Consider the following 16,118-nt stretch of genomic DNA (forward strand, 5'->3'; position numbering starts at 1 on the left):
ATTATAATATTCTTTTATTTCAAAAAAAAAAAAAAGAAAATATATATATATATATATATATATATATATATATATATATATATATATATATATATATATATTCTTTATATCTTACAGTTTATGACGATTTATGCTAGCCAACCCCAAATCATTTTGGGAATAAGGCTTTGTTGTTGGTGGTGGTGGTGGTGGTGTTGCACTTATGTTCATAATGAATGTTCTACACCTAATGAGATGCTCTTGTGAAAAAATGCAGGACAAGGCTGATACTGCAGCCAGAGAAGCTGATACTGCTAAAGCAGCGTGGCAGTGCCGGATATGTTTGAGTGCTGAAGTAGATGTTACACTTGTTCCTTGTGGGCATGTGCTTTGTCGCAGATGCTCCTCTGCTGTTTCTAAGTGTCCCTTCTGCCGTCTCCAGGTTTCAAAGACATTGAGGATCTTTCGGCCATGATAATCTTGATTGCTTCAACACACTTGGTTTTTGTTTTCTCTGGTACTCACTACGGAACTTTACCTTCACCCCCATCACCTTGTATGAGATAAAGAGATAGGTGACGATAAAGAATCAGATATGGGATGTGTTTTCTAGCTCAAAGAGAGGGTTCTTTTGCTTCGGCTTCATTTTTGTGTAAAGTGTACTGTATATAATCACCTGGGTGATTAGATCTTGGGTGGTCATCATAAACTCATTGTAATCATAAACCAAACAACTTTCCATTCAGATGGTAATATAGGTAGGGTTTTAGAGAGAAGCTCAATTTTTTGAAATATACGACTATTATTTTACATTATATATCTTAGACTTTTAATTACAGAGAGAGTGAGTAGGTACAGACGAGAAAATGATGTAATTATATACTTTACATTTACAATTTAGGTGTTCAATGGAATCTGGGATAGATTTGTATCCCTAAAAATGAACATGCCTTTTATTTTCTTCTGCTCCTATGACTATATTTATTTCTTTATTTCCTTCCTACATGCTTCAGACCCGAGGACTAAAAAAGCCATAGCTTAATTTTAAATCAAGAATGTGATCCCTGCTCAGATATTGACATTATTAAACCAAACCTTGCTCAATCTTTTATATCCTACGAATTGGTGTCAAATTTCTGTGAATAGAGTCACAAATTGGCCGAAAAAAGGAGATTGGAAAACTAAATGTATACAATGATTATGACTAAAAATCAGATTACTTGATGCCATTAAAGATGAACCAAATTTAGGCTCAAGTTACAGATATATCCTTGAAGACTTGGAGAATTTACAAAATCAGTTCATGCTAATCAACCAATTAGTCACGGCATTTCTTGGAGGAAAAGAGATTGTTGCTTTTCGACAAGACTGGTATACAATAGCTTGGTACAAAAATTAAAATAAAAAAAAGGTCCTGTTGTAATTACAATATCATATATCGACAATGAAAGAATCACCTCAGCTTTCCTTGGATACTCATACAAGGAAAATTATAAGGGTACTCATACAACAGATACAAAACTTGACCGCAATCAATGAGGAACCTGCATGTGGTAAATAGACAATTATAGTTAAGAGGTAGTAGCTTCATTATACCTGAATTGAAGAACAAGCTCCACCAAACATTTTCCTATATAATAATTTGATAATCATCTATGTATTCTTAGTGAACTAGGGCAAAGAGGTGCAGGAATACAGCTCCAAGTCATAAAATTATGCTTGGAATCATCTCCAGTGAGACTTCCATTCTTCAAAGGGTGTCCCGTCACACAATAAATGTTACATTTTGGTTTTGTCAAAGATACATAGGAAAAAACATTCAGTTAATTAGCAAAGTAGAATAGATCACTAAAACTGAGGCTGTAAGTGGCTTACCTGAGTATACATCATCTTTATCCGAGGTATCTAAGCAAAACTCCGTCATTTCCAAGAACAAACCCAGTCTTGTCATCTATGAACCTGCAAGCCACAAGGTTACTATTCAATAATGCATGAACCAACTATTTAGGAGTCAAATACTCATGTATCTGCAGATAAAATATTGCGACAAAATGCAAGTGTGTAAGGGATAAAGGGGGTTATTATAAATGTGACTGCAAGCATAAGGACACAGCTACAGATGTTTAAATAACAGTTTACTTCTGTTTTCTATGGAACCTAAAACAAAAGCAAATTCCAAAACAAAATAAAAAACAATCTTTTTTTTTTTGGATGACCAGAAAAACAGCTGTTCATGAATTAACCACAGCAATCATTAAGATGTAAGAGCTTACTTCACAGAATAAAGATTTGCTGCTATGTTGTCAGCAGCTTTGTCACGCGTCCAGGTCTTACCACCATTAGTGGATCTCAATAGAATTCCACTTCCTCCAGCTGCCCAAGCTTCATCCTACATTTCAGAGGAATTCAAAACATTGAGAGTAAGAAAGAAAAAGAAGCTCTCGGTGGGACCATGTGGAGGGCAGATGTGAAAAGGATACAAATTTGTCACTACCCAAGTAGACAGGATTTTCTTAAAAAGAGTTATAGTCATCAATAAAGATGTAAGAAAATATTATACTACAGAATACATGTTATTTTGATAAGTAAACAAATAGGGTCTTATTCAGTGTGCTACCCCTTTCACTTGCCAGAAAGAAAAAAAAAAAAGGGGTGTAATCATTAAGGGCAACTATTGGCAAAGATATCATAGCTCAATGACATAACTTTAATGATACGTCTGCAACAACAAAAAATAATCACTACTTTGGAACATGATGAAATTTAATGGCTAATTAGTCTATCAGTGATTCAGGACCCTCATAGAGTCGTTGAGTAAATGTTGATGCTGATTTCAGATTTTAAAACAAATAAATAAATACTTCCTCCATTTTTTATTAGATGCATCACTTTTTATATATGGAAGTTTCAATTTAGATGCATTACTTTTCCTTTTAGTCAATAAATTCTCTCTGTTTCTCTCATATCACATGGACCCCATTAATTTTTTCTCTCTATCTCTCTACTCCAAAAATTGCCAAGGAGTCCGCAATTTTCAAAGTGATGCATCTAATAAAAAACGGAGGAAGTGAATAAATTTAAATCATACTTTTCATTCAATTCTCTGTTGCTTCTTTTCTTAAAGTAGCAGCAAGCCGTGGCTATTCTATGAGGAAACAGCATCTCTTCCAGAGAACAACAGTATATACAGTAAGCCATTGAACAGATTTAACACCCTCTACCCCCCTCCCCGCCAGGAATACAACATTAAGGAGAGACTTATGAGAGGAACTTAATTGGTTGGCTAGGATTGGGTTGTTATGAATCACAACAAAGGAAAACATTTTTAGTGAAAGATCTAATGGTAGCAACCGTTCTTTGTAGGGGAACAATAGCTTAAGTTATACGAGCCAAATAAGCACTCTTAAGTCTCAAGTAGCACACCAAGTTGACCACCCAACCATTCACTGCACCAAGTTCTGATGAGCAAGCAACCTATGCTTCAACACAGGTGCAGGTCAAGCCATTGCAATCAAACAATTGGACGGCTTGAATAATTTTCTTGTCAAAAATGAATGAGGTATTCCTTTGCGGTGGGCCTGTAAAGCTTATTCCTCTATAGTAGCCATCTTAAATTTTAAGATTCCATCTGACTGGATAAATCAACCTTGGGTGCAGAGGAATAGTCGAGCTCAAACTATACTCCCCATTACTGACATTCTAATACACCCAGGATTAAATGATGTCGATCAAATCAGGAACATCAGATAATTCTTGTGAAAAAGGTTTACTTAATGTATTGGTTTTGTTGTAGAAGATGACAACTTTTGGAAGACAAACAACGCAGAAGAGAAATGTTGTGAAGCAAGAGTTTCTGTGGGATGGGAAACTAAAGATCCAATCTAGGATCATATTGTTTTAAAGGAAGGCTTGCCAGTTATGAGTATTTCCCAAGCACAGAGTCACAGAATCAGATTGAAGCCAAAGCCATACTCATGATACGAGAGACTTATTACAAAAGTAAAGCAGGGTCAAGAAATCCAGTGACAGCACCAAGGTAGCTTTGTCAAATCCTCAAGATAAAACTACCAGTAGAAATCTCCAATCATCCAAGATATTAGGACTCGATAAGAATTTTCATCTGTTATTAGTAACTAAGGTCCATAGGATTAATAAGGTATCTCACTGGTCAATCATTGAGCATAAACAGTGATGGTCAAAGAAGCAACATTTAGAGACATCTCTTCACAAGATGTCCCAGTCACCTTAACATAAGGTCTTTAAGGATAAATCTCAAAGCATGCAGCTAAATTAACCATTTCCTACCTTGGTTACGTTTATACAAAGGGCATATGCATAGGTCTTAGCTAGATTTCGCAGTCACTTCATGTTAGATGCAGTCTTGGTGATGCAGATATCCGATATTTATAGTTCTATTGTGTTAACAAATTCACATCAGTTTCACAGTAGAGCATATACAGTGGTCTGCAGCTCAACTGCACGCCATTTTATAGCTCAAATGATTGAAGTTTGAAGCCATTTTATAAAGAGAAAGTAAAAGAAGATATGCGATAGTACATATGCCCATCATAAGATACAAAATCAAAGGATACCTGTGAGCGATATCCAACGTCAAGAATGCCAAAACCACGACTTTGTACAGACACTTCCTCAAAGTCCTCTGACATCTGCAGAATGACACTGGCATTAAACTGAGACTGAAGAAAGCAGCAAAAAACCCCAAAGGAGTCCAAATATTTCATGATTGATAGTCTAAATATAAACATATGCAGAGAAAAGATAAAATCAGATTCATAATACATACACCATCCAATTCAAAATTATTAAAGCCAAATAACTTTCTGTAAGAAAAATTCAAGCAGATCCTAGACTCCAACAATCTTTCTTTTCTTTCTTTTAGTTTCATAATTCATTTATTCTTCACACAGACATAGGCATGATTCCAGATAACTTGAGATAAATTCAGAAAGAAAATATAATCTAATGTGAGTATGTAGTGACCCAGAAAGACAAACAGAGAAATGACATTTTCAAAAATTGTCTGAAACGCATGTAAATATTTTTAAAGGTTCAAAAATAGGGCTTGACAATAATGTATGATGACGCACAACAAGAGAAAGTAATGGAGTTCCATATAAAGGTAAACGATATTAGCACAGACCCCAGATCCCTTGCTTAGATACAGTCCACCACCACGTACAAGCAGCCAAAGACCACCATCAGCTCTCCAACCCATGTTCTGAATTCTTCTTGCAATTGTTCGGTTATGTGGCTGCCAGTAAGCCTGAAAATGATTTTATATCTATCAATAGGGTCCACTATAAAATGATGATTTTTTGTATACATATTTCTTATATCATCAGTTTTTGCAGGATCTAAAATTGCAGGGCAAAAAAGGATGCTACCTGGCCAGGTTCCCAAGTCAGATAAAAGTTACCACGGCTCGAAACAGCAACATATCGACCATCTGGGGAGCGATTCACAGTATTGAAGGTACCTGTGTAGTAACTTGCACCACTGATACCACTAGAGACTGTTCTGCAAAAGCAACAAAGCTCTATAAGTGGAATGAAAATTGTATTCTTTTCTGTGCAACAAGCATCTTTCAAGTAAAATCATTTGTTAGTTACTATAATGAGAATGTCCACAGTTCATAGACTTTTGACTTAATTACCCATATGTTCTCTCCCTAGTCTTTCCCGCTTTATTGTCTCGTGGCTACCCTGATTCTCAATGCAACCAAAGCGAGACAATAAATCGTTTAAAAAAAAGGTGTTCATATAAGAGAACAAGGATACACTTAAAAAGGAAAGCCATACTGCAACAGTTTCTATCACATAACAGGAATGATTGTATATTGTATAACAGCAAGCTAAAAGCATGAAATGCAAATCATTGCAAGTCTAGCTGCCAGTGAAAGAAGCGACATCAAAAGCTGGCTAACGTCCTAAATTAACTTTTAAATTTCTTCTTAATTTAAAGATTACATATAATCATATATTCTGTCACAAAGGCCTCAATATAAAGGAACTATAAGTGACAAGGTTTCAGAATAATTCACCTGTTAAGAGTAGCTGAAACAGTCTCCTGCACAGCAGCTTTCCAGTTGTAACCCCCATTTGAAGTATTGTAAATTGCTCCCTCATCAGTTACCATTTCAGCACTGTTTTCTCCTGTGGCCTTTATATAAACCTGAAGAGACAAACTACCCTTTAGCAGCTACACAACTGCAAATTAGAAGAAAATTATATTGATTAAAACAAAACAAAACAATCATCTGTTAGTGGCTACTGAACAAGACAGAATATCTGTCTCAATTTTGTAAACCTAATTAAACCTAATCAAACCTAATCATTAAGTAGTCCTCAGAAAGCTTTCCTTCAAAATGATAGTCAATAAACTTCCAAGCAAACAGCAACTGGCCAACTGCTGAGAAGTGAGGATGGCAAATTTGATGCAGGACGATAAGGACTAGGACTCTAGGAGTCTCTGACAACTACTAATAATAGAAGGACAAGAACCTTAAATAGTTGGAGACAACATATACAACTGAAAGTTCCAAGTTTATCCAAAGGCAAATGAAAAAAATTGAGCGACGTCACTTCTTGAGCTCTTAATTCATATCTGCTTCTAGCAATACACCAATTTGACCAACCAAGAAAAAAACGCTTACCATATCACCCGGAAGCTGAGAGCTCAATGGTATCCTTTTCCAGTTTTCCCCAGCATCATTAGTATACAACAGAATCGCAGGCTTGCCAACTATCCAACCTTCTTTCCCTCTGAAGCTTATGGAGTTGAATCTGTAATTAAAATCCTCTTCTTCAGCTGATGCTATCTCACGCGGGACCCAAGTCTGTCCTGCATCCTTTGTCTCCAAAATAGTTTGCCTTGTCCCTAACAGAAACCCTGCAAGCCAAACATTACTTCAGTCTTTCATACAAGATTTCTTTTCACAGATACGAGAATCGGCCTTAGAAAGCACCACAAATTACTTAAAAATTCAGATTATGATTTTGTAATTTCTCAAATTAAAAGAACTTCAGTTTAACTTTGTAAGGGAAATACAATGAACTTGCTTCCTCCGTTTCAAAATATTTACAGCATTTGATTGACCACCCATCCTTCCATCCTTACTCTCTCGAGTAAGCAAGTCAACTACCTTCACGTCTCCAATGCAATACTGTTGACCATTAATATCTTTTACGTATTATAAATTATTATGACACATTGATAGCAGATGAAGTAATTCTGACTAGCAAAGGTAGTAAGGGCCTTCCGAGGTAATCAAAGGCGACACAAATCATTCAATCATTTTAGAAATAACATGTTGATTATCAAACTGAAGGCAACTATAGGAAATGATTCTGTAAATTCAGAAGGAGATTAGAAATGTGGGCCGAATTTCTAATGTATTTGAACGCTATGACGTGTTATGAACATTGTCTTAGAAACAAAATCGAGCTAGCTCCCACACCTTTGCAATATATCCAACACCAGTTTCAGCAACAAAATCAATTGAACATCAAAGAATCACATATTACATTAGTCGATAAAACACTAAATTTCTTGAATTGTTAGAAGATTTTAAATCCGATCAAAAGCTCATCACATAAAATTTATTTTAAATAAAAAAAATCCACAAAACACAATTCTGAAGATCAGATTATACAAAATTTACTTAAAATGAAAATTCAGCCAAAAAACAATTATTCAAATGAAAATTAAACCACAAATATCAGAAAATTCAGATGATCCCCAAAAAAAAAAAAAAAAAGTATTCAAATGAAAATTAAACCACAAATATAAAAAAAATTCGGATGATACCAAAAAAAAAAAAAAAAAAAAAAAAAAAAAAAAAAAAAGTATTCAAATGAAAATTAAAGTATTAAACCACAAATATTAGAAAATTCAGATGATACAAAAACTACTGAAAATGAAAAATCAGCCACTAAAACGAAAATCAAACTAGAAAGCGAGTACCGTGATTAGGATCATCAGGAACAAAGGCGATATCAAGGAGAACAACACCAGGATCAATAGGAAGATAAACTCTCTCCCATTCAGAAAGCAAGTCATCGGACTTCGCCGGAAGAGTAGATAACAACGGCGACATTGACAACGACAACGAAAGCGCAGTAGTATTCGTTAAGAAGACTCTTCTCGGTTGTTGTTGCGGCGGAGTAGAGGAAGCTGCTCGAGGAGGAGAAAAACGACGCCGTTGAAGAGGAGAGAGAGTGAGACGAGTGACGGCAGTAGTTGCGGCGGCGGAGGAGGAGGAATCGATGAATTGCAGTGGTGTTGAAGATGTCATTGTTGCCGGAATCAGTTTTCTCTCTCCTACTACTACTGGGATTGTTGTGGTGTTATCTTGTTTTGGTGTTTGTTTCTTATCTTGTTGAATATCAATGGTTTCGCGGGGTTATGGAATTGTCTGGATAACGTTGTTTTGAAATGCTATTTAAATATTAATAATAAATAATTGTTTGATTTTGATAAATCAAAAGGGGATGTAGCTCAGATGGTAGAGCGCTCGCTTAGCATGCGAGAGGTACGGGGATCGATACCCCGCATCTCCATTTTTTTTAATTAACAGCGATCATGTTCTGAGCTTTTTCAAAAAAGAGTTTTTGAGTCTTTTACCAAACACCAAAATCAGTTTTTTTATAATAGTCTAATAGGTTCAATAAGCTAGAAGCTCTCCAAAATAGCTTTTTAACATATTACGGTGTAAATTTTTGTATTTTTGTATTTTATACAGTAGTATTAACCAATTACGGAGTACTTATTTCAATGTAAATTTAATTCGAATCATGCATATTAATTTTTAGGAAAAATCCATGAAAATAATCCCACCTTTGGGCCGTTCGTTTTTAATAATCCCACCTTTGGATTATTTTTTAATAATCCCGCCTTTACCCCCCGATTTTTTTTAATGGTCCCAACCGGTCATGTTACCAATTATAACAGGTTACATGACACGTGGCGGCTTGTGATTGGTAAAAAAAATTAAAAAAAAGTTAAATTTATTTAAAGAAAAAAAAATAATTACAAAACCACCCACCAGCCCAAGCCACCACCCTTCCTAGCCGGAAACCACCATCTCCTTCCCCTACCCGACCGAAAACCACCGAACAACCACCACAACCCCACTCCCCCTTCACCTGAAACACCACAACCCCACTCCCCCCTTCGCCGAAAACACCACAACCCCACTCCCCTCAAAGCAACCATTTCCCCCGAAACCAACGCAACCCCCACTCCCTCTTCGCCAAAAACACCACATGTCGTCTGTAATCCCCCATATTTTTGAGTAAATTATAATTATATATTTTTTTACGTATACTAATATTTTTTTAATAATATTATACTTATATAAATATTTTTGGAAAGAATTGACAAGATAAGAACAATAACTTATATTCTAATAGTAATGTTGCTTCACTACTATATTTTAGAAACTTTTCCTATAGTAAGAAGAAAAAAAAATGATTTCAATAGCATAGTTACCCACTTTGGACCCATTACCATCATCCTAATTCTACTAAAACTAAGAAACAACAAACCCTTAAGCCCAAATCCTTATTTTAATCAAAGCTAACTTTACTCCTTGTTTCTCCACCATAAAACTCACGTATAAACCCCTTTTTCCCCATATAATTGTTGTTGCTTTTCTCCCTGCTCTCCTCCTACTGCATTCACGATCAAAAAAAAATAATTGCTGCCGCGCCGCCAAGCACACCACCAGCTCGCCCTATCTCTCTCCTTCCTCTTTGTTAGATTATTTCAAGTTATAATCTTTATTAAGTTTTTGTTTTAAATTGTTATTTCTATGGTTTAATGATGTTTAACTATCCTAAAAGATTATAAATTTATAAGTTTTATCATGTTTAAATTATGCATTAAAATTTCAGATTTATTTAGTTAAGAAAATTAGGGTTTAAAACTTGATTTTCATGGTTTTAGGGCCTAAAACGTGTTGCTAAAGTTATTTAATTAAAACATCATTATATTGTAATTCTATTATGATAATTGATGATGTTAAATTCAAAAAAAAATTATCAGTTTTCCGTAATCAACTTTGATCTCCGTTCTTAATTTTTTTTATCATGTTTAGATTCTAACTCGTCCGATTTTTACAAAAAAAAAAATAGTGTTTTTCATGTGTAAAGGACGTTTTAATCAAAATTCACTACCTATGGTTGTGAGTACCACCCTCTCGTGGCCAAATTCAGCCTCTAAATATGGTTTTCGGGCAGTTTTTGATTTTTAACGAAGGTTTAATGTTTAAAATAAATTTTTAAATTTTTATAAATCTAAACTTGCTGTAAATTCATGAATAAGCATGTATTTTAAGGTTTTTATGTAGGAAATTTTAAGAATAATATATAAGCTTTTAATTCTAGCAAAAAGGAAGGTTTTAAAGTGTTGTTTAATTGAAGTTTGAAGGCTTGATTTTTATGAAACTAATTGAATTCTAATTATATATTTCAAGTTTAGATTTTTGTATTTCATACATTCTACTATTAAATTAAATTTTCAGATTTTTAACTTTGGTTTTAAAGGTTTTAAATTATGGTTTTATGATGGATTTTTAGGTTTTTAACATACTAACCTACTATATAATGATTATTTCAAGTAGAGATGTTTATGAAGTTGTTTTATATTATTAAACTAAATTTCAAGATTATAATCCTTACTTTAAAGTTGCTGGAATTTTATGTTAGAAGCTATATTTTCATGATTTTAACATATAAACTTGTAGTTGAACTATTAAATTATTAACTTTGGCTATTGGGAACAATTTAAAAGCATTATTTCAATTGTTTAAGGGGTTTTAAAGTAAGTTAGTATTGCTGTAAATTATATTCCTTGGGTATTGATTGAATTATTTTTGTTTGGTTTAGGAGAGGACTTTGTAGAAGGCGATTTTTAGTCCCTTTAGTGGCCAACCAACTCGTTTACTCAAAGTACGTACAAGAACACGAAAACCTTGACTTTGAAAGCATGTTTAAAGACTTGGAAAACCTTAGAGTCATGTTAGGGAAACTTGTAGATTGGATGAAAATTATTTGGTAGTGAGTTTGATTGATGATTAATGTGATGATTGGTTTGATTCATGTATGAGAAATGCGTATTAATTTTTCTTGTAAGTATTATGTATGCAATAACTTGCAAGGTGAGCTTAGAGACAAAGGTACAAGAATATATGGAATGAATTATTATATCACTCGTTCATGATTATTGAAATGGAATGAGTAAAGGAAGATTTAAAGTCTTATGAGACGAGGTTGAGGATTGAGGTGCCTTATGCACTTAAGGTGTTTATACACCGAGGTAGTTAAAGGATTCAATATTAAATATTGTTTGTCACTAATAAATCAATAATTGAATTAGAAATTTGAATTGTTTGAATGATTGATGTATGATTGGGTGTGTTGTTTTTTATTTAAGTCATCACCAAGTTTAAACTTGTTTATCACGTAAAGTGCAAGATGGATGAGTAATAAAACTCTGGATTTGTGCACATCTAGAGTATTGACAATCAGGGGTTGGGGTTCACGGGGTATTAGTCGTGTACTTTTTAGAGGCCTTCTGATCTACGAGTCTCTTGTTTTCAAATACTTTTTAAAACTATAAGGAGTTAGATGAGATCTCATACTAGCTATGGCCACAGAGTCGCGCCCGTCTGCCATTGGATGTTTATTGATGTTTTCAAAAGGAGGCATGGGGTTTTTCTCTTATTGATGTTCTGAAATGGAGCATGGGGAGACAACCTTGTCTATTGCTTAATCCAATCAATGAATGTAATGAAATGAATTATTGTTAGTGAAGTCTTAGTAATGTTAACAGTTGAATCGTGTGTTTGAGTCAATAATTAAATTGTGTGTGCTGATTGATTTTTAGTAACATTTTAGGGATTCTTTGTTATATTTTGTAGCTTGTGTGTACTCAGCGTTGCTGATTGCGTGCTTTTGTGTATCTCTTTCCTGGTCATGGCCTTCGCCTTTTCAATGACCCTATAATGATCCAATTTTTACACTTGTAATATTGGGGAGCAAATTAATCATAGGTTTATACATAAACAAAACTTGCATCAAGGTGGTGGGATTTTGAGTGGAGTGTTGGATGTTTCCACAGTACATTTCAACTCATAAGTTTGGATTTAATTTTAAACTTTGGTTTGATTTATTTAATACTTTTATTGGGTTTTGAATAAGAGCCTTAATGGTTCCAACTTGTAAGACTAAATTTGGTTTTGATTTCTGGTTTTGAAACTTATTTATAACTGAGTTAGTTTTTCTGCTGCTAAATTCTAAACTAGCCTTAACTTTTGAACATGTGGCGGTAGCATGTCAGTAATTCGACCTCTTGCAGATTGTTAAAGGTATTTACAGGTTTTAAAGAGAGAATTATTGGGGTGTTACACCGTCCGATTATGTGGGGCCGCCGATTATATGGGGCAGCCAATTTCAAATTAGGCTGAATTTATGCTTGTTGTTGCGATTTGTGGGGCTACGAATTTCGATTGATGTTGTGAGCGGTTGTGGATGGTAAGGGGTTGGCCTTTAGGCTTGTTTCTGGTGAGCGGTTGTTGACGGTGACGGGTTGGGTTAAGGTGGCCAGTGGGATTATTTTCGACCATCACCATCACATTCACCTCACCATCACCATCAACACCATTGTTATGGTGGTGGTTCGAGATGGCTAGGTTCGAGGTAGGTGAATTCGCGAAGGGGGCTGGAGGTTCGTGGTGGTTGCGTTCGAGGTGGGGGTTTAGAGTGGTGGTTATGGTGGGGATGGGGCTGGGTTGCGGATGGGGGTTTGGGGTGGTGGTAATGGTAGGGGTGGCTGGGTTCTAGGTGGGGGTTTTTTTTTTTAATTTTTTTTGACCAATTAAGAAACGACACGTGTAAATTAAACTTTTAAAAAAAATTTACCTACTCAACCGGTTTCGGGTAAAATGGGACCATTAAAAAAAATCGGGGGTAAAGGTGGGATTATTAAAAACGAACGGTCCAAAAGTGGAATTATTCCCATGAATTTTTCCTTATTTTATTAAAAAGTTTAAGTTATACGTCATTTTTTTATTTAATTTTTTTTTTGACAGGCACAAGGGAAATATTTGATTGCTTAATAGGCTAATAATCATCTTTTCTTCATTTTTTTTTAATGAAATTTTTGTCGCTTCACCTAGTGCTAGCCAAATCTCCCTATTGGTATTTGATAGGATTGAATTGTTGATCAAGTCTCAATAAGCTACAGTTAAAGTCCTTGTACAGGTGAAAAAGGTGTTTATTACGTGCATTCGATATTCACGTCAAAATAACAATTGTAGTATAAGGGTTATTCTATTTATCTGATTTTCATTTATCTGAACTTGAGTTTGTTCTGTTCACTTTATTTGCACTTATTCCAGGTGTAATAAGTTTAGATAAGTTCAAATAAGTTTAATTAAATTCAGATAAGTTTAAATGAGGAAAAATAAGTTATGATAAGGGTAATAAGGCCTTGTTTGGTTCACCTTATTTTTACTAATCTAGTCTGGTCTGATCTGATCTGATTGTCTGATTTGACCAAACTTTGACCTTAAGTGTACGATAATCTATAAGGAAAAAATATACCAAGTGGGATCTTGTTAGATTCGTAATAATGTGTAGTTTATTAATATGTAATTTTCACAATTTTTTTCATTACGAAATTAAGAATATTTAGCGATAAAAAATCGCACATAAAACGATGTTCTGATCTGAACTTATTTTTTCTGATCTGAACTTATCTTTTCTGAAATAAGTAAAAATAAGTTGAACTAAACCAAGCCTAAGTCAAGTACAAATTACATTTTAATAAGGTCTTATAAGTTCAGATAAGATAAGATAAGTTTAGATAAGTAAAAATCAGGTGTATAGAACAACACACCCTTATTAGACCTTATAAAAACTTATTTTAGCTATAATTTGTACTTGGACAATTCTTATCAGAACTTATTTTCTCTTGAACTGAACTTAAACTGAACTATTATTATACGTTAAATAAGTGAAAATAAGGTGACTAGAACCGACCTTGTGTTTTGACAAGATCGAGTTAGAGAGGTACATATTTAAGATGGACATTAAATGAATTTAAGCTCATAAAAGCTTAAGACTAAACTTGAGTTCGAATCAAAGTATTACAAACTAAGGTTGAATATCTTTAATCAAGTTGAGTATTCAGGTAAGTCGAACTTGAGAATTCAAGCTCGTAAAAGCTAGAGACTCAACTCGACTTCAAATCAAAGTATTACAAACTAAGCTTAAATATCTCTAAGCTCGTTCTCTATATTTAACTCGCCTTGTTAATATCCCTACTTTCGCGTGTTAAAACTTAAAATGTAATAGATCATTACGGGTATCATCCAAAATAATCCCTACCTTATAAAAAGTGTGAGAAAACTCTTATAAATAGTGTTTGGATAATTATATCCTTTAATATTTATTTATTTATTTGCACTCATTAATGTTAATTGCCTTTTTTTTTAAACTCTTAAGAATAGTATACGGACATTTATACCCCTAAAAACATTTATTTACATAATTTTCTAATCAATGGTGTCGACAACTAAATTTGTGACATAAGGTTAAATTGAAATATTACCCAAATATGACTAGATATAGCGTGCGTTAGCCGCCCTAGTAAAATTAAAAGAATAGGCCTTTTCCTAATGTCGGCTTTGAAAGTGAAATACATGTGAACCAATAATATGAGAATTTGAGACTTTGAGTAGTAACGGCGTAACGCCAATAGCCCAAACAAACACCACATAAACCATGCATCATTTATTTCTGCTGTCGGTGGACATACAAGATTTTCACCCCTTTTTTTACTGTGATTATTTTAAGATAAACTTCATTTTATGAACCATGTTCTCATTAATTATACTCTTATTAATTAATTAATTAATTAATACTTTATTCCAATTGAATATTTAAAAGATTTAAACTAATTGTTGTTGACCTTTTAGTAAGTATAATGAGACTCTCAAGAATAATGAAAATATTCTAAAAATAAACTCCATTATTAGTTCTACCGACACGTGTGAACTCACTTTTAGTCCACTCCCCCTATATTTTTGAAGAAAATAAAAAATTAAGTAGTGGTTAAAATCTAGTCCAATCAAATCTTAATTCTCGCTCCTTAATCTTTGTTCTTTACATCACTCTATTCTACTCTCACTTTAATAAATTATTATATTTTTAACATTTAAGAATAAAAAACTTACCTAATAATGCATTGTATCATTCGTATGAGTTGTCCCAAAGGGAGTAGTTAGTTAATTTAGGTGAATAATGTTTAGTATAGAATATGTGTGATAATTTTACTCCCAATTTATTGTATAGTCTATGTGTGATAATTGTTATAGAATAATTTATTGTATATTTTTATTTAAACTCCCTTGTTTTTAAAAGTTTTTTTCATTAAAAAAATGAATATTCTGTTCTTGTCCTGGGATGTCAAGTTGGTTATATATATAAAGAACCATGTCTTGCAGTTTTTGACTATCAATGCAACATGATTATTATAGAACCACATACTTGAACAAAATTAATTCTCGTGACTTTATACACCTATTGGTAGACTTGTTTTGATCCAAATCAACTTATATGATCCTAGGAGACACCCATATGTTCACTTCAATTTTAAAAAAATAAAAATCCAGAATTGGTTTGCAAAGCGTGGATTACATAATTTTCAGTTTTAGACAGTTTTTGAATTTTTCGAATTCAAAATGGAAAATAGATCGGGATACTTTCCAAGGATCCCACAACACCCTAACAATCAATGTAATTAGAACTGTCCACTTTTGCCTTTAAAATGTCTATTTCATCGTTTACATATACAACATACGATTCTTTAATTTTCACTAACTTTACTTAAAGTCGACATGAGCTTTTATATGACTGACTAATGGTCGAATATGGTTTCAAACAACATTATATGGCTTCCAGATACATCCTACAACCTTAGATTTTTTGACACCAAGTCTCAAACTGATAACTTGCTATTTTATGCGGTTTTAGGGCGTATTTGAACCTAGTTTACCTGAACAAATTTGTGTTTTGGTTCACTTTTACCCTATTATTATGCAATTTTTGTGTATC

The 16,118-nt window shown here is 33.7% G+C and overlaps 2 protein-coding genes and 1 non-coding gene across 4 annotated transcripts in view; 2 read left to right on the plus strand and 1 right to left on the minus strand.

Annotated features, from left to right (window-relative positions):
• Nucleotides 1–926, plus strand: part of LOC110692006 — a 29,754-nt gene extending 28,828 nt beyond the window's left edge. Inside the window, exon 13 of one of the 2 annotated variants that reach the window (XM_021868997.1) lies at nucleotides 257–926. In XM_021868997.1, coding sequence (XP_021724689.1) covers nucleotides 257–454 — 198 coding nt within the window. In that variant the 3' untranslated portion in view covers nucleotides 455–926. The remainder of the gene's footprint in view (nucleotides 1–256) is intronic. The other variant, XM_021868998.1, reaches the window with a different exon arrangement.
• A 243-nt stretch (nucleotides 927–1,169) lies between these two features.
• On the minus strand, nucleotides 1,170–8,381 carry LOC110692007 (photosystem II stability/assembly factor HCF136, chloroplastic-like). The gene is made up of 9 exons (XM_021869000.1): nucleotides 7,963–8,381; nucleotides 6,653–6,888; nucleotides 6,041–6,171; nucleotides 5,385–5,517; nucleotides 5,141–5,263; nucleotides 4,572–4,646; nucleotides 2,253–2,368; nucleotides 1,855–1,938; nucleotides 1,170–1,523 (listed from the first exon to the last, which is right to left on the minus strand). The coding sequence occupies exons 1-8, from the start codon at nucleotides 8,291–8,293 to the stop codon at nucleotides 1,872–1,874; spliced, it is 1,212 nt and encodes a 403-aa protein (XP_021724692.1). The 5' UTR covers nucleotides 8,294–8,381; the 3' UTR covers nucleotides 1,170–1,523; nucleotides 1,855–1,871.
• A 104-nt stretch (nucleotides 8,382–8,485) lies between these two features.
• TRNAA-AGC lies at nucleotides 8,486–8,558 on the plus strand. Its single transcript has one exon. It is a non-coding gene; the product is annotated as a tRNA-Ala (tRNA).
• Nucleotides 8,559–16,118: the final 7,560 nt, after the last annotated feature.

Source organism: Chenopodium quinoa, unplaced genomic scaffold (assembly GCF_001683475.1).
Source record: "Chenopodium quinoa cultivar QQ74 unplaced genomic scaffold, ASM168347v1, whole genome shotgun sequence".
Lineage (NCBI taxonomy): Eukaryota > Viridiplantae > Streptophyta > Magnoliopsida > Caryophyllales > Amaranthaceae > Chenopodium > Chenopodium quinoa.

Coding starts and splice junctions, on each gene's coding strand:
- LOC110692007 (XM_021869000.1), bottom strand. CDS start 8,293: ATGACATCTTCAACACCACTGCAATTCATCGATTCCTCCTCCTCCGCC. Junction 6,889..7,962: donor TCCTGATGATCCTAATCACG/GTACTCGCTTTC, acceptor TTTGGCTTGCAG/GGTTTCTGTTAGGGACAAGG. Junction 4,647..5,140: donor ATCTAAGCAAGGGATCTGGG/GTCTGTGCTAAT, acceptor GTCATTCTGCAG/ATGTCAGAGGACTTTGAGGA.